General features: G+C 40.7%; 1 protein-coding gene across 1 annotated transcript in view; it reads right to left on the bottom strand.

Moving 5' to 3' along the window:
- The window catches only part of ddb1 (damage-specific DNA binding protein 1), a 79700-nt gene that overhangs the window by 52967 nt on the left and 7192 nt on the right, over positions 1–19541 (bottom strand). Inside the window, exons 3-9 of the mRNA XM_033626371.2 lie at positions 19258–19374; positions 17628–17849; positions 16822–16936; positions 15922–16019; positions 9301–9459; positions 7548–7631; positions 5442–5558 (exon numbers count right to left, since the gene is read on the bottom strand). Of these exons, the coding sequence (XP_033482262.1) occupies positions 5442–5558; positions 7548–7631; positions 9301–9459; positions 15922–16019; positions 16822–16936; positions 17628–17849; positions 19258–19374 (912 nt within the window). The remainder of the gene's footprint in view (positions 1–5441; positions 5559–7547; positions 7632–9300; positions 9460–15921; positions 16020–16821; positions 16937–17627; positions 17850–19257; positions 19375–19541) is intronic.

Below are 19541 nucleotides of genomic sequence, written 5' to 3'. Positions count from 1 at the left end.
AGTTGCCATTTAATTTTCTTTTGAATGACTGCTTCAGCTTTTTGTTATTGTCATTTGCAGCAGTAATAGTAGTTGCAGACATCGCAGGTCGAAGCTCAGTTCTCAGTGGTCAAAGTTCTGGTGGTAAATATCATCCAAAGTACACGTTACGAGAGAAGTGGAGGCTGTGGCTCTATTAGCACTTTGAAAACCAGCTAAACAAGTCTGTTAAAAGCTGCTCAGCTCTGAACTCACAGACCTTGCATTCTATCCTCGGGTCTTCATGACTCTCTTTTATTTGACATGCATACACTTATGATGTGCTGTTACGTGTAGCTTTGCACTGTGTGTCTTCTGTGCTCTTTTTAGTATAACTTTGTTTTATGTTTTTACCCTGTACTGTGTTATTTTGCTGCTGAGGGACTACAGGTGAGAATTAGCTTCAAGCGATCATCTGCTGTGTTGGCTCAAATGGTGACATCTGTGTTTTAAACTGTGCATGGTTCTTCTTAAATAGAATAAATAGAAGTGAGTGTCAAAGCACTGAGGGGTATAGTAATGAAGGATTTGAGAGTCTGTATCAGTTTATAGAAAAGCCTCTCTGAGATTGCCAGTTCAAACATGGTAACAGCGCTGAGTTCCAACACCCTGAAGGTAAATATTTCTGGTGCCTGTACAGTCAGACTGGAGAGCATCCGAATGTTACTTATTCATCCAGTCACGGTACACTAACAGGATTAATACCAGAGCCCATATAATCTCAGCTCCTACCACCTGCCACCAACAGCTTCATCCTAATGGAAATACCCGCTGTGAACCTGGCAACCCACCTAACCCCTCCGAGTGTGTTCTCAAATGCCCTCACACTCTCACGGGACTGTCTAAATTCTCATAATCTGCACATAATATATTATGTTTGTGTATTTGTTTGTCATTTTATTTCATCCTTCATAAACCCCAATCTGGTTTGCGGTCGCACATCTGTGAATACAATCATTTTTCGTGCTTTCTCTGAGAGGGGCCCCGTTATTATTTTTGCCCCGCAGCTTGTGCACCACTCCTGTCTTTACTGTCTTGGAGCGTGTCAGCACCAATTAACCAGGTCAAATGTGCTGTGGATTTACTGCAAATGGCAAATTAAAACAATTATTTTATTTAGTTCTGGGCCTCAGCAGACTAAAATGACCTCGAGTGTGTGGATGAATGCAGTCAGTGGCTGTCTGATTGTGTGCTGGTATGTACCCAGAGAGTGGCTCTGTGCTCTGGTGGACCGCTGCCTTTGGAACAACATCAAGTACCCTGAGGCCTGGTGTCAAACCCTGCCACAAATCCTTCTGTACTGTATCTCTCGCTGCTTCACCGTTTCATCTCTCTAAGCCTCACTGATTTGATACCAAGAAGGACAAATGTTCAAATCAAGAAATGTGTTTTTTTTCCAACTATTATATTAGGAATATGTCAAATAATGTGCCAGACATTCATCATCTGGTTTCATTTAGCATAAAAAGAATTTATATTTTAATAGGAACAAGAAGGAAATTAATTCAAATTAAAGCTGCAAGCAGTGATGAACAGGCCTTCGCACCTTCTCACCTAAGGGGGGGCCAGTGGGACACCAGTTATCACGGCTGTGCATTCCTATGACCGTTGGACACTGTGAGCATTGCACTGAAAATGACATATTAAAAATTGTGTTCTACTTCCTGTGCCTTCTTTGTGCCTTCTTTCCCGTCTTCCGCATATATCAGTCCGTGGTATATATGTAGGAGAAGTAGATGATTTTTGTGTTGGGCTACCCAGAGCTTTACATCTGTCCCATGGACAATATTTTAGGCCAAATACACTGCAATGCCTCGAGGAAGATCAGCTCTGCTCTCAGGACTTTTGGTAAGTAGGCTATGATAAGGTGCTGGTTATGGTCACTTAGCCACCTCAGATGCACCTGCTTCCGTGCTCTTGACGGTTGGTACAAAGTAGACACAAGAATACCATCTAGCACATGACTTTGTGTTTTCCAGGCGGTTAAAGATGTGCCATGTGTACAGACCCTAAAGTGAACTTCCTGTTGTCAATCGCTGGCGTTATGAGTACGAGTCACTACGGGGTTGTTAGGGTTGGGTACCGTTGATAATTGAACCGATACGGTACCAGTACCGGTACTGGTATCTGGAATTCGGTACCGGTACCAAAAGGTATCTTATTTCGGTACCTTTTAACCCTATGGGCCCTAGGCGTTTTTGGGGTATTTTTACTGCCTTTACTTTTAAGCTCATATCACAGTCATTATAAAGGCTACATACACATATGCTATATCTTGTTTTTTTCAGGACAATCTGGGCTAACCAGATTTGCCATCATTTTATGTTCTTCTATGTGCCTGTATTTTATATTAATTTTTATATCAATGAAAAAAACAAATCTGTGTGCCTAAATTGTTACATTTTTACATGTATCTCAGCATAGCAAGTTGGAAAAAGACATATTCTACCATATATGAAGAGGGCAGACTCTCTGGAATCTGGCAATATAAGAACCATGATGCTGGGACATTCTGTCACTTCACAGTTGTCCAAAACATGTGGTTTGTGCCAGGCGGACATGATTGCCAGTATTTTTTCATTATTGCAAGAAATTCCATTGACTCATTCACAAGTCAAAAATGTGTTTTATCTGAAAGAAACATGCAATATTTACATCTAAGATCATAGAAAAATAGTCGACCAAGTGCAATGATGTCCTCCAAGATAATATTTGTTTTTCAGTTTCAGTTATATATTGGGGGGACATTTTGGGCATTGGTGGGGGGGCACGTGTCCCCCTCAATGTATATGGTGACTACGGCCCTGTCAGCATGCATAATTAGGCTACAGTTGTCTGGGTGCGCAAAGGTGAAGTGGCTGGTCTTGTCATACAAAGTTTGATGGAGTGTCAACTGGACAATATGGAGATATTTGCATCTTGAAAGCTGGACTACAAATGTGGATAGACAGGGAGAAACACACACAAGTCTAAGACGTGGTAAGATACGATATTCCTCACTATATGAAGTGACTGATAACAAGATCTGTATAATGGATTGTAAAGAAATCCGTCAAGTTTTTATTTTGTAGACAATTGATCTGTATTTAGAGCGTGATGGGATGACAGCACAATGATGTGTGTGGTCCTGCGCTTTCATGTGATATGTGTGGCATTTCTGTGCGAGCCTGCGTTCGCGAGTAATCCATCCAAGAGTAATGTGTGTGCAAAGCTGTATGAAAGCTCTGTTATACATCAATTTATTGTAATTTTTCACTGTGAAAACATTGGATTTCCAGACAAGTGCTTGGTCTTGTTGGAAAGCTACAATTCTGCTGTTTCCGCTGATATGCGTGGCTTCTCGCTAGGACGCGCGGTCACGGAGAAAATCCACAGAGAAGAACGGGTGTGAATTTGGACGCACTATGCGTCGTTCGGGCCCAAAGTCTAAACTTCTCAGTTTCAACATTTTATTGAGAACATTTAGGAACAGTGCTGCACGTTAACTTTTGTCTGCACATTGTTTTTGTCGCCATTGTTGCTGAGTCTGAGGTGCGAGTCATGCGCTCTCGCTCCGCCTCCACCTCAGGTACCGAAATTTGGCACCGTTTCATTTTAAGTGAATCGGTACTCGGTAGTACCGACGTGAATCGGTACCAAGTACAAAAAGTACCGAGTTTCGGTACCCAACCCTCGGGGTTGTACATGTCTCGAGGCCTGGCCTGTGTAAAAACAAGTTACAACAGCTTCATGTGTCATGTCAAAACAGGGTAATTTGCTGCATCACCATGGTAATGCTGTTAAAAAAAAAAAAAAAAAAGTATAATCAAGGTCTTGAGGCTTTTCTGCCCAAATTTGAGGTGAATCCGGTCAACTTGCTGGGAGCAGTACATCCAAGTTTAAAACATGTGATTGCCTGTTTTGCCAGTAGGTGGCATTATGTACGGTAGAGTTGCAAACTAATTCCTGTTCCATGGTGAAACATGGAAATTCGACGCCTCTCCAAGGCCATGCTGCTATAGGATAACACAAAAGCTTCGCCATTTAGCATTGCCAAGGTGTTTTGACTGTGCAGCCTGAATCTGAAGTCAATCCAGTAAAAATCTCTGGGAGGAGTCTGTTAAAGTACAACGTCTGGTAGTGGCAAAAAATGCCCTGAAAATGAGAGGTTAATTCAAAATGGCTGACTTCCTGTTGGGTTTAGGGTATGACTCCAAGAGACTTTTTTTGTAAGTCTTTGAATGTTACTTGTGCCTCTCCAATTTCAAACCTCTAGGTCAAACATTCTGCGGCGGGCTGCTTTATTTTAAATTTTCTAGGGGGCGCTGTCAAGCCATTTTGTCAAACTCACGCAAAAAAAAACAAACAAAAACCCCATAAAATATCCATATTTTTCATCTGTTCTGATGCACATGTAAATTTTTTGAGCATCTTAAGCTCCTCAAAAATGCAATTACATTTGTGAAATAATTAAAAAAAGAGCAATTTCAATAGGGTCCTCACACTGACCGGTGCTCGGGCCCTCATTACTGGGTAGAAAGATGAAATATTGTCTTGTTCTTGCCTTTTAAACCTGGAGCTGCAGCATGGGTTGAATTATATTATACTCCGAATACAAACTGGTAAACAACTGTTGAAGGTAAACAACCTTAAGTACACAGAAGTGCAAAAGATGATGGATGGTTCGGATACACGCAGTCAGGGAGTGACTGAAACAAGGTCTTCACTGTCAGATTTAAAAGGTGTAAATATTATTAGAGGAAATAACATGCACAGCAATCAGCCTTCTTTTGCGACGGAACCAAAAAGCCAATTTGAGTTTGTGTACCAGAGATGCATTTTAACATCAGGTGCAACTGCAGTGCAGCTAAATCATATCTAGATGCAAATGGGATACCGGGCGCACGGTAATGCCAGGTGTACAGGGAGCACTGTCAACAAAAAAAAAATAGACTAGACAAAAGAAGAACACCCAGACTGCCTATAAAAAGGCTCAGGAAGCTGTTTTTTTTGATGTCAGCAAGAATCTCCTGAATACTTTCACCCTGGTATTCTGGCCAGTGGCAGGTTTGTGCTGTAGAACGTTGCATGCTTAATTCTGCTGACAAAAACACTGTTAACACGACTCAAGAAGGCGGCTGCATTGGCGGTGTGAGCCCAGGCTCCCTGAAGGCTGTGACAAAGAGGATGATAAAGAGGAAAACACAGCTGAAGACTCACCAAAAGCTATAAAGTGCACCCAGTGACTGTTAAGAGAGTATTTGGTAATCACCATGTCATGTCTGCATCCTCTGGCAAATGCCCCAAGAAACCTTTTATTCTATCTGACTGATTTGCTTTCAATATGTAACATGCGTTAGGGCTTTCCCACTTCGCTGGTTGCAACAATAAAACATATTTTTCACTTCACACAGAAACATAAGGATTCAGGTCCTGGGTCTTACCTGGCCCTGGCCTTGCCTCTCCAGGTCTACCACACACATGTCCACAATGGGCCCCAGATTGGTGAATGTCTCCATCACCGCCACATACGAGCCCTGGTCATTGCTGTCCACGTTGAGCTGCGGAGAGACAAACAAGCCTTTTTACAAATCAAGAGAAAGGATGAGAGTACACGGTAAACAGAGGTGATACAGGTGTCATTTTGTACAGATTCCTGTTTTTTTTTTAGGGTTTTATGTCAATCTGTAGCTTTCCAGTCGTGTTCCTAATGTATTCAAACCCAAAAATTCAGCTTTAAGTATGTATGTTTTAGTATCATAATGCTGTTTTCCAAAGCCCTTCAAAAACTTTATTCCACTTGACCTTATGTAGATTTCTGCGTGATGATGTTGCTCAATAAACCCACGTACTGCTGTGGATGTCATGTTAGCTTGGTTCTGAAAGTCACATAACAACAAAAGTCAGCGGGAGACCAGCAATTCTTGTGTGATGTTAGGTAAAATTACTGCTTCTGTCAATGGAGTTTGGTGGCTTTGAAGAGGGCAAATAATAGCTTCACTTCCCCGTCGGAAAGGGTTGTCTGACAGCAACGTAAAGCGGTAACAATAATCTAAATATAGCAAACACTTAAACTGATATTAATTTAGTTAGATGGTCTGTTTTTAGGAGGCTAAAATAGTTCTTGCTGCCACCAGAGTCCTTTGACAGAAACAGTCATTTTACCTTGCAGAACACAAGGAGTTGCTGGTCTACCGCTGCCTCTGATCGATTATTTAGTTTGTGTTATTGTGTGACTTTTGGAACCAAACTAACGTGGCGTCCACTGCAGTATATTGCTTAGTTTATGTGGCTGCCAACTACAACTGCCAACTACTGTAGGTATTACACAGACTATGGATCTATAAATGTGTCTATACAGGGCAAATGCAGTATTTCATTATATTGAATCTTAACGTGTCTTCACCCGTTTAAATAAAGGTTTAATAATAATGAAACTGCACCATTTTCCACCTCCAAGTAATTACTCTACATGTTTACACTGTCAGTGAACTGTGTGTGTGTGGGGGTTGGGACAGAAGGGAGGGCATCAGCACTGTAGTCTACATTCCCGCTCCCGCGATTAAGTGAGCATTTTTATTTGAAAAAACTGAATTTGTTTTTTAAAAGAACGCAGATAAACATCCCTTTAAAGACTACAAAGATGAAAAGTCTTATATTAAGATATTAAAATGCAAATGTAAAAAGGTACTTGAAAAAATGTCAAAACAAGACCGTCCAAAGGAGGGACAAAATACAGCCATACTCCATCCTGTTTCACAATGTTATTCATTACCCGCAGCAAACAATTTTACTGATGCAACAAGTTTATGGAACATTTCAAGGTTATAAAATTCTGGGGCTGTACTTGAGAGTTTGAAGTCTTATTCATAACGTTCACATTCAATTTCTAAACCAACATTTGAATGGTGCACAGCTTCTTTTTGCATGTCTATTCATTCTGTTTAAACCCAGTATTTCTGCACGGTTGAGGATAAAGATTAAGTTACACTAATATTATTGGTATCATACGACTTGTTAAATTAGACTCAAGTGGTGGCTGCGCAGGACTGTGTGATCCAAACAATTCAAACAACTCCAGAGTGTCGCAAAGTAAAAAAAAAAAAAAAAAGAGTAAAACATTTATTGAAAGAAGATAGATGGAATAATTTCCTAAGTACTCAATATTTCTTATCTTATGAAATATTCTGCTTGAATCCAAAAGTTTTGGCGTTTAGCTTTTCAAAAACAACATTTGCTCTCCCGCATCAGTCAACTGTATTAATGGGGCTGTCTGGCACCATTATTTACTTGTATTGATTAAAGATGTTGATTAATAAAAATGTCTCACTCACTTAATCTAATGAATCAATTTTATTCAAATTAGGAATTTTGTTTGATGATTTTTTTTTGGGGGGGGGGGGGGGGGGGGTGATGAAGTCATAAATTATAACAACAAACATTTCAAACTTCATACAAGAAGCTTAATAGAAGCTTTGAATGTAAAAGACATTCAGTACAGCCCTTAATTAATGATTGCAGAAGGTGTTAAACTGTCTCTTGCTGCTTACCTTCACTAACTGGGAGTCACCCAGTCTGGAGCCCACAAAGACCACACCATTATCCAAGTAGGTCAAACACTCGGCGATTGATGTCTGTCATCGGAGAAACACACAAAAATATCTCAGCCTCTGAGGCCATTTCCACAGTGAGGCTGCAACTACTGATTATTGCATTTTTAAGCTACGCTAGCAGCATGGCTCAAGGGATGTCACAGTCCATCAGTCAGTCGGAAGAGAAAAATGGAAATCGCAATTTCCCAGAGCCCGAGGTGATGTCTTAAAATTGCTTGTTTTGTCCGACCAGCAGTCAAAAACTTAAATATATTCAGTTTACCAGCATGTGAGAGAAAGAAAAGCAGCAGGTCCTCACACTGGAGAGGCTGGCACCAGGAATATTTTGCATTTTAGCTTGAAAAATGACTGAGGCGATTAATCAATCATCAAAATAGATGCTAATAATTTCCTGACTATTGATTTATTCAATGTTTCAGCTTCAGTCAACACTAATGCAGACACATTTTAAAAATACACACTTTTAACTTTCTACTTGGACCTTCAATCCCATCAATTCAGCATTTGCAAAGTTTTGTGTACCACAGTTTTGTACTTATGCGCAGTGCTTAAATGAAATGATTCATCAATCAACAATAATTCAATAAATTACCAATTTCATCAGAGATTAGTTAAGATGATCAATTCTTCTGCTTTTGTTTTTCTGTTGGACAAACAAAACCAGATACATGAGACGTCACTTTAGGCTCTGGTAAATTCAGATGGGAAGTTATTATTGCTGTCTTTAACACACTAAACCATTAATCATAAAATAAAATAAAAATCGGCAAATTACTTCATCAAGAGCAAAATGACTATCTGCAGCCCAACTTGAGCGATCGTCTGACAGCGACAATAGAAATGTCACTGAGGACATCTCTGTTCAGATATAATGAAATACAAATTAAGTCATAAAAACGATGACAGATAAAAGGTATTAATGCACCATTTTGTTGTTGCCAAATGGAAGAGATGGAAGCTCAAAACCATTCCTCTTGTTTTGAAATATCACTATTAGGTGTTTTACATATTTTTTTTTAGAGAACTAAAAACAGACAGAGCTCTGTTTGACACATAAATGATGTTTTTAAATTCACCCTCATCAGTGTGAACACAGTCTAATGACATACAATAAAGATGAGTTTCTCTGTCTGATATTTTAATGACGCCTGCTGCCGCCTGTTGACTGAGCAGACTGGTCCCAAGAATAAAGTTAAGAATGATTTGAGAAGCAATCTGTCTCCAGTTCAGCACTCCGACTCTCCTTGATTGTTTCTAGCTCCAGCATCTCTCAACCACACACCTTTCCAAACTCCTTGGCGAGCCATTAGAGGAAGGTGTCACAAGCCAAATGCTGTGCGCTTTTAACATGAGATTTAGCTCCGAAAGCAGTATTGACATACAGTCGTTGTCTAAATCAACTTAAAAGGGATAAGTGACGCTGTGGCAAGCCAGCAACAAAGAGGTGGGATCATTTTTTCCTCATCTTCTGTACAAGTGTAGACTGATCCATTAGCTCCTGTCAGGGCTATAAACCATTAAAGAGTCAATCGTAACAAAGAGGGTATTAAAAGGAAAAGGCAGCGGGAGAAGCAGTGGCCGAGCCAGGTAGACAGAAACAGACGGGAGAAGTGCCAGAGGAAAGGCAGGTGGATAAACACAGGGGAGAGAGATTGAGATAGAGGCATAGGGAACAAGATAGATAGTGGACCTCTCCAAGCAGCTCTACGTGCAGGTCTTTGAGCGCCACTGTGCCGTCCATGAGCTCCTCCTTCTCCAGCAGCAGCATGAACAAACGTCCCTCCATGTCCCCCAGCAGGTAGCGAGAGCCGTTGGGGTCCACCCGGTTGTGACAGACAATGGTGCTTTGCTGCAAACGAGAGTGGAACACAAACAAATCGTTAAAACAACACTCACAATGAAGAAGCTGCAGGAGCTCCAAGAATTACATCAGTGCAAAAGAAGTCTTCATCCTCGCCTCATGCATTATCTATATATATAAGCATGTCCAAGCACAGCCGCAGAGACCTGTCTTCACAATGTTTGTTTTGTTCTTTCTCGTTATGAAAACACACTCCTAAGAGTTTCCCTAAAGTACATCTTAAATCGGACTCCGAGAGCTACACACTGTTCAGGTTGTGCCTGACAAGAAAAGCAAAGATTAAACAAGTCTGAGATCCACAAACATTTTCTGCTCCATGTTTGAGAGACTACAGTTTGAAAGGGGCAGCTGTGGCTCAGGAGGTAGAGTGGGTCGTCCAGTAGTCACAACATTTCAGTTTGACTCCCGGCTTCTCCAGTCCGCATGTAAAAGTATCCTTGGGCAAGATACTGAACCCCAAGGTGAGTGAGCACGTATGTTCACTGACGGAGCAGGTGGCACCTTGTTGGGTAGCTTCGGCCGCCAGTGTATGAATGTTTGTGTGAATGTGGCATAGAGAGCCAAAATTTCACTGGTACTGTTTTTTAAACCTGGGTAAGCCCGCTAAAATAAACCATAGACTCCTTTCCCATTGCCAGTAGACCAGAGTTGTATATATGGCTCTGCTGCAGATGAGAATGCCTTTCTGTGTGTGGGCTTTTTGTTTTTTTTGTGTGTCACATTCCACATCACGGACAGGCTGGAAAACAGGTTTTTTTAACAGTAGAAAGCAACGTGGAGGCCTGTGAAAATGTGACAGTGGCTATTTCTTTTCTTTAAACTGAACTTATTCAGAGTGTCTTTTAAACGCGGTGCAGAATAATTTGGATCGATGTTTGAGCGCTGTTTTGTTGGAGCGCGTCAGTTAGGGGGCTAACATTAGCACGTTCACCCAGGTGTTGCATTTCCATTAATGTCAATCAGAGCCGGAGCCGATAAATTCCCCTGACTGCTGCAGAGTAATTTTACCCAGGTGTGAGTTGTGAGTGCAACTGAAATATGAGTTAGAGTTTGATTTGGAATTTTGAGGCCAATACATGTTTTGAAAAAGAGAGACGACTGGTTGCTCTGTAGATACAAACGTAGATCAATATCTTGTGTCAGGTGATTGTGGCGAACAGGAACAACAGGATCAACAGGAAGTGATCCAGGCACTCCAAAAAATATAGAAAAACAAGGAAGGAAATATTAAAAAGCCCTTATTGTAGTGGCTAAATTATTAAAAGAGCCAACATGTTTTGACCACTGCAGGTCTTTGTCTGGGCTTTCACAGCATACAACCCAGGTATGACCCCCACCTAAATAGTGACAGCAACCAATCAGGGGCCATCTCATGACCCATATAATGACATGACAGGTTAAACAAATAGACAATAATAAAAAAATAACAAGTTAATATAAAGCACAGAGTGACATATCTTAACCCATAGGCTGTGGGAAAAATGCAAAGCTTGTAGAGAATAATGACAAATCACAAAAAACGTGATGTCTAGATCCTCATTGAGAGAATATATCACATGTTTTGAACCTGAAATATGTGATGAGCAAACATTTTATAGTTGAAAAATAACTTGTCAGTGCTCTCTGGAGGACAAAACATGCAACACTGTTTCTTAGTTAGCTGAAACATAACTTCAGTATTTCTCTACTGGAGTATCTTGTGACTTACCAGCTGATATGTGCTGATACCGATACACTCGTGATAAGCTAACATTGGCTGATGATATCAACCTGGCTATTTATAGGATTTCAGACATTTGTGGTCTGACCAATGCAAGATGGAACATTTAAATCTGCAGACACAAACAGAGTTAAAGTAGGGTAGTTAGATAAACTCGACTGATGCAAACTGTAACAGGACGAGACGTCTTTCCATGTGAACAAAACTCCCCTGGGATATTTTCAGAGTCACTCTCAGATTTTGGCTGCCTCACACAACATGAGTCTAGCCAGACTTGGCTTCCCCAAAATATGTTTGGGAGAAAAAAAAAACATCTTAGGAGCTTTGAACCGGAGTTATTGTAGAGCCAAAGTCTCCTGTCTCACTATAAGCTGGTTAGAACAGTAGCCACGATTGGAATTGGCATTAAAATCACAGAGTGTGACTGAGCTTCTTCCACTTTTCCTTCAATAGAGGCTATTGTTATTGTCGATGTCTACAGTACAAGCTGAGCCAATTTCTCACTTGATCGAACCTTTACAAAACTTATTTTCACAATCCTCCAGCCTGTGGTATTGTTTACACCTTCTGTCAAACCGTGGATCCACTTTTATTGTCACAAACCTCGAGCATCCCTCTCCACTGAATGGCAGGTAATTAGTTTGTTGGATTCTACGAGCGAAACCAGTCGACTATCCTACTGTAGACCAGTATTATATGAGTTCAGACACATTCTGCAGACTTCCACACAGGCAGAATCTCTGGTGTCTCACACTTGTTTTTCACGTCTGCGCTCATGAATGACAATTTATTAATTAGCTGCCAAAAATGTTGTTACACATCAAAGGATAAGCTTCTTCAGTGTTTCCTTGAGACTGATGAAAGGTTTGTGGGTGTGATGTTACATTAAATACAAAATTGAGATTTTCTAAAAAACCTTCAACTTCATTTAGAGTGGGGTTTCATTGGTCACATAGCAACAACAGATGCCCACTACCTCTTCTTTCCAACATCTGCTGAGCAATGCTACTGTGAAAACAGAGTAGTAACAGAGATACGACAGCTTGCAAAGCAACTGTGAGCTGGTGAGCGTGCAGGCTGTTTGGAGCTTTTAAAGAGTGAACCAATCAGCAGGACACAGATATGAGCCAGGAGACAACAATGGGACAACAGCAGGCTTGGCAGGATTTTAAGCTACACTTGTGTTGCATTTTGTCTCTCTGTAAGGACGACTTTGATGTGCAGCTAAACAACACTCGGCGAAAAACTAAGGCCCCAGTCAGACTGAGCGAGTTCTGCAGGTTGCAAAACGTAAGGCACACTGCACTGCCTTCTCTTGTTTAACCCTGCCCCAATTAAACAGAACGCGTTTGCAGCTTCCTGTGTCTTTTTTTTTAAATTGTTGCTAAGCAACCACTGCATCAACTGTCCTTAGTTCAACCTGCTATTTTGCTGTGAAGTAAACTCACTGTCTGTAAATCTGTACCTTCAAACTTGCATAAATAGACAGGTGGAGGGCACTTGCTGTGGCTCTGAATGAGGGTGAGAGGTTGCTCCCAAACAGTATTTTGTTCACAGTGTGGGAACATGACCCTCAGAAAGACATGAAATCACACAGAGTACCACCAGCTGGTCCAGGAGCCTCACCTGGACAATGGTCAGCTCCAGGCTTATTGTAAGATGAGTCAGGGAAAGTTTGACAACCTGCTGTGAGTCTTCAGGCCTACTTATGGTTGGTAAAATGCTATGAAGTAGTTGAGGAAATTACCTGTTTAGATACGTCAAGGGCCAACACTGAAAGTTAGCTAATGTTAGCTCTACACAAGCTTCTGCAAAATGCACAAAACAAGCATCAGCAACATGAAAGCAGCAAGCAAAACACTTCACTCTCATTAAAAACTATTACAAAAATGCCACCCAGGCGGCTAAAACATGCTCTGATTGATCATGTCGCCACAAGGTAGAGTAGGTAGAGTATTTGCTTTGGATGAGAGGCAGGGCTAAAGTATGCCGGGAGAGAGGACAAACCCGTCAGTCTGTGTGGGCGCCTTGTCGCACTGCTGGTGTTTTTTAACTCAGCAAAACTATTCGGTGCTCCCACTTTAAAGCATTAAAAAAAAAATTATGGTCTCACGGACCCTCAGGCTACGTTTAAACTGCAAGCCTTAGTGCTCAATTTCGATTTTTGGAAATTCTCATTGTCTTTTTTTTTTTTCTTTTTGTTAATGTGACCAACATTAGGTTCCACTGTGAACTGACCAGCATGCACAAAAAACATTAACAATAACGTCACACACAGCACGCTGTTATATGGAAGTAAACACGGAGGCCACTCAAAAGTCAGAGTTTACATTTTCATTTATAAATTGATGTGCAGAGGAAGCCAGTGAATTCAGGAGTAGATAATAACGAGGATGAGGAGAGAGACAATTCATTTATATGGCTTTTTGTGGAACAATGAACACTACTTCTGTACAGAGGTGTGTGTGTGTGTGTGTGTGTGGATGCAAAGTCGGAGCCAACAGTGGTGGGATTTTGATTCATGAGGTCTAACACCTCACTGTCATAAGGGCAGAAGTGCAATCCTGCCGCTGCCCTCAACATCCAAAAGAAGATGATGTTATTTGTAAACTTTCCTTATCCATATTGCTGGAACAGTAAAGAGACTAACCGAGATGGCTTTGCAGAGTTTAATTTTGTTTCTGTTCAGGGACTGGACGGGGCACACGACAGTATTTGGGCAGACAAGCGCCAGTTAGACATTTTTAGCATATTGCCCAATCTTATTATCAACAAAGCCAATAACTCTGGCAAAGACATCTTTTTTTTCATCATGAACACAAACCAAAGTTGTGTAACTATGATTTAGAAGCAACTTCATCTGAACAACTTAAAATGTCCCTTCCAAAATTTATGAGACCATGGTACCAAAAAGCAGCGAGATAACATTCTCTAATTATAGAAGCGGGATGCTGTTGAGGAGCTCCTTTGGGCCTTGGGCTTTGTTAAATGTGAGCAGAGCAGTACAGACTGCAACTTAATCTTGATAAGATAAAACTAAAAGCAGTGGTGTACTGGGAGCTAAAGTCATCATCACAGCAGTTATAAAGTTGCCTTTAAATGCCCCTTCAACATCAATCACAACGTTCATAACAAATAAACTCTAACGCCTGGACCTCGGGGTCTCCTAAACGTAGAAAAATATTATTAATATCTGCATGTAATACAGATTCTGATGACTACTACCACCATTTTATTTCATTTCATTATATTAAAGAGCTGTGCACCTGGGACATTTCCTGCAAAACCTCTTTTTAACTTGACGAGACTTAGCTGGAGCTTCTCCCATCCTCTGGATACTAACTGAACTTTGCTTTATATTAAAAACGATAACAGTTTGATCCTAATGACTATTAGGAAATCGGGCAATACAGGTAAGAATACAAACTTGTGTCGGTGCATTACATGAACTCTGCGAATGACTTTGTTCCTGCAAATTTTACCTTCTTGCTAGGATGTAGAGCCAGGGAAACACTTGCTTTTACAGCACACGCTAATCAGAAAAAATACTATTAACCACTCCTTCAACGAGAACACAACTTGGTAAAACAGCTTTGTCTTCATATGCACCCTACGCCTGGAATGAACTCCAAAACACCTTAAATCTGGAGTCACTTCCACCTTTCAACATATTTAAAAACCTTTTAAAATCAACCATTACTGAACAGTGCCACTGCTTCTAACTTGGTGCCTTTCAATTGTATGTCTGTTTTACCTTGTTATGTGTTACTGAGTGTAATGTGTTCTCATTGACTTTGTGTTCTAGTGGTTTTAGTGTGTGTCCATTGTCTTGTCTTTTGTGTACTTGTAACTTTTGCCACCAGTCTTGGTCAGGACTCCCTGGAAGAAGAGTTACTGCAACTCAATGGGACCCTTCCTGGTTAAATAAAATAAATAAAATAAAAATAAAAACCATGTGTTTGCGTGTGCATGATGGCTGCATCTCAGATCTTGGGCCCGTTTGGAGCGTTGGTTGTACACGTCCTCAGAAAATAACACAACATGTCCACGAACAGTAGGGGCAGCGTGAGGAACACACTTTCCATTGTCATGACGTGCTTGTTTTAGGGGCCTTACGTAACCTCTATGACGGCACCGCTGTTGCTTTTTGCCATGATCTCAGAATTAACAATATAGTAACCTCTTCAGGTGTCGCTGTTTATTGTTTGTATCATGCGTGTGCCTTCTATTAGAATCCTCCAACACGTGTACTCCATAGTCAAGTATGTGAACAACTCCATTCACGATTCAGTCGGTTGTCTATGCAAACGTGGTAAAAAAAAACAAGTATGTCAATACTTTTACATAACGGAAATGTTTATGGCTTATAAAAACCCTTTAATGATCAATGCCTTTAAACATGCTTTGTTTTAAATGAAGCTCATGTCCTTGTCTCTCTGCAGCCTTCCTTACAGAGTTAATAGCTTCAAATGAAAAAGGACTTTAAGATCTGTCATTTGTTTCACCTCCCAATTACCAAAGTCATCGTTCACATACTGTAAAAACAACATTATTCCCGGTGTGCGACCAAAGACAATGTAAATCTACTCCACAGAAATATAGTGCGACCCAATGACTGCTGAATGGTTATTAATGAGCAGAGGGATTTAGAAAGAACAGCAAAACATTCTCCTTCGTAATGAGCCAGGTGACAAACACACATATCAATACACATTATTTGATGTCTTTACCTTGATAGTCGGTGGTGCAATGGCCAAGTATTTGTCTCCATTGTGGTAGGTGATGGACTCTTGTCCTATGATTATAGCTCCACCAAATGGCTCTGGCACTATAATACAAGCACAAAGGCAGAGATGGAGAGTCAGTGTGCATTTGTAACATGTTGTGAAGAAGGGCTGAAACTAATGATATTTTCAGTATCAATTAATAAACTAAATTATTCAGGCCTAATTATGTATGTTGAATAGTTCAAAAGGGGTTTAGAGAGGAAAATCAAAGTATTTAATATGTATTACAGAAGTTTTTTTTACTGTGGATGATTGCTGTGCTGGTGCTTCAAATGTTTTTAATAACTTTTAGACTTTGTCTGAAAAGCTGCTGACCTGTTGAAGATGAAAAGTGTGAGCTCATGTTGACACACTGATGTCACTACTATCTAATAACTCAAACGTAAACTAAACCATCCATTAAAACAGCTTCTTTTTGTTTGATTAATGTGTAAGACTCAATGTTATCTTTATTCTGAACTTTTAAAAACTGGTAGGAAACAATTCTATTAGTAAAATCCAGGTAAAGATCAGATGAGGTGCGCTTTTAAGTTTTCTGTCATAATGTACTTGTACTCCTATTGTTACTCTATCAGGCACTGTTTTTTGCTTTTGCTCCTTGAAAACACTTCTATCTTGTATATTAATATATTCTTCCAGATATTTAATTCTCTATTGTTCTAAAACTGGACCCAGTGAGTGACCCTGACCCGGAGAACCCACTGGTTGTCTGGTTGTGAATCGTTAAAATTGTGGTTACTGTAATTTGAAGCATTCTCTGGTACAGGAATTTCCTTTGGGATAAATAAAGTTCTTCTGAATTGAACTGAACTGAATAAAACACGCAGTATGAGCTCTGATTACCTGGGATGACCATCGATGCCTCAGCCTCCACGTTCTCCTGTTTCCAGGGTCCCTTGTTGAACTCCTTCTCCCTCAGAGAAACCTCGTAGGTCTTCACATGGCGCCCCTGGGGGTCCTACGACACAACAGGATACATTTTTTTAATGTCTAAAATGAGCACAATCTTACATTAAAAGAATACCTCACCTGCAAAATGACCATCTGTATATCAATTGCTAACCGTCTGTTACTTGACTTCATGAAGAGGACGTATTTCTCGCATGCCTCCACGGTATACGGAGAATTCAGAGAAGGCAGATATTCTCCATCCAACAACGGCAAAACTGCATCTACACATCTGCTTACAAACTCTCACACAAGAGTCCAGTGCAGCCGTGTGCTCAGTGCTTCTCAGACACATGCATTCTACTAAAACACTACAATATAAAACACTTCTGTCTACAGTATCGCGCCATGAGCACGTCTGAGCACTGGTATGCATAAAAGCTCCACTTGAGCAGAGCTCAAACACAGGTGTGTGCATTTCTTTCCTCAAATGTTTTATGAGGAAGGAAATACACTCAAGATATTTGTTAGACCTCGAGGTTACACATGATACGTTTCGGTGAATACAACTGAATGTTAACATAACTTTTGGTTGTTTACAGGAAAACTCCTGCAGGAGCACCTCCATCATCAAACTGCTTGAAAAAGTCAGACAACAAATGCAAAAGTCCCACTTGTATTAATTCACCAACATGGCCATACCTATGCCCTTAAACACACACATACACTCCCACATCAAAGTAATACTCCTCCTCTAGTACCTGGTAGATGAAGCAGACGGTTGGGGCCTGGCAGCCGTACAGGAAGTGAACATCGATGACCTGGAGCTCCTCCAGTCTGATGTTGAAGGCCTTGAGCTCACGGTTATCCCGGTCCAGTGGGATCACCTTGAACAACCCATCATACAGCCGCAGGCCAATCATACGGCATTCTGGGTCTACAATTCCGATAATACCTGTCTCTGATGGACGCCCAATACGATCCTGCAAAACAGCGTTTGGTTGAGGAGAGTTTAAGGTCAGCAGCATGCTTCAGACAAAAATCCCGTTGGCGTTTTCTCAGACTGCTGCTGAATCTTTTTCAGCTTTCATACTTGAAAATGAGACCTAAGAATTCCACAACATTACAGATATAGACACTAAGAAAATAACAACTCCAAAATTCTAGATAAAACATTCCTCTTGATTTTAAAGGTCCAGTGTGTCGGATTTAGGGTAGACATGAAATACAGTATTCGGGACTATGTTTACATTAGTTGATAATCATATGAAAATAAGAATCGTTACGTTTTTGTTGCCTTCTGATGAGGCGGCCCTCTTCCACGGAGTCGGCCATGTTGCCTCTCAGTAGCCCGTAACTGACAAATCAAAAACTGGAGCTGCATCCAAATGTCCACCCTGAGCCCAGTCGAACATATTTTAACGAGTTCACTGTCATCATGTAAAGTCTGTGAGGGCAGAGACTGCAAGCTGCTGATAGACGGCCCTCGAGACTGTTTTACTTATTGTCATCATTACAATAATTGTTACATTCTGTCTGCTCGTCTGTCCCTGTAGATAACAAGATATAAATCCAATGTATAGTGGTGTTTTGTGAGTCAACAAAATAAATTTCAGTATAACATACTGCAGACATTCAAATACAGAGATGATTGTAAATAAGGACTGGGCTCTGACTAAATAAATCGGGTAGGCCTATTAGTTACATCCGCAGATCTTCTTAGCCTATATTTCTACATATTTCTTTATCATGATGTTGCTGTTGAATATTATTTCTGGCCTACATGACTCAAGAATTGTTTAACATCCATATTGCAATGAATTGTGGACAAATAAGTCAGTGAAGTCTGCTGAAGTTGGCACCCCAAGTGGACTCTCTAGAAGTCTGCAGAGTCAGCTTGCGGCCCTTTGTAGACTGGATGAATTGAAGATTTGGACGGGCCTAACCACTCCCAGAGTTCCCAGGAGAGCGCCCGCAAAGTCCATGAGTGTGCAAGTGCAGTGAAGTCAGGAGATTTGGATTCAGCCTGGCTCTACACGCTTGGCACAACTTTTAATTGTGCATCGTCACCCCTAGATGCCACTAAGTCCTACACACTGGACCTTTAAATTACACCATATTCTTCTAACATATGCCGTAAGTGCACACTGAGACTCTGCACAGCATTTGGATGAATTCATACAGTAGTTTAAGTTTGATTAATGATGGTTTTGCACATAAATCAAGAGTGAACTGAGGTATTAAATCAAGGTTAATGAGAGAAGGTCAAAACACATTTGAACTCAAACTGTTGGTCATATAAACCATAAAAAAATGTACAAATTGCCTGAAATTCATGTTTCTTGAATAATGAAGTGAATTTTAATAATCATATTTGTATGTCTCACTCACCTGGACATTGCCGTGGGCACGGGTGATGATGTCAATGCTCTCCCCATTCTGTTTGTATTCTAGGATGCAGGCGTTGTACTTGGATGTGAGGATGAACAGAAGGTCTTTGCTCTCACCCTGAACAAACGGGGGGAAAAGACACCAAAGTCATCAAAGACCCAGAGGCACTGCTTTTCATCTAATTCCACCAGCCTAATCTGGGACAGACTTGTAACAGCTCAGTAACGGCAACTATTTTAGTCAAGTCAAGTCATGCGGAACTTTTCTGTAGAGCCCATTTAAAA

The sequence above is a fragment of the Epinephelus lanceolatus genome, chromosome 2, assembly GCF_041903045.1.
Source record: "Epinephelus lanceolatus isolate andai-2023 chromosome 2, ASM4190304v1, whole genome shotgun sequence".
Classification (NCBI taxonomy): Eukaryota; Metazoa; Chordata; class Actinopteri; order Perciformes; family Serranidae; genus Epinephelus; species Epinephelus lanceolatus.
This window is presented reverse-complemented; position numbering and strand designations above follow the sequence as displayed.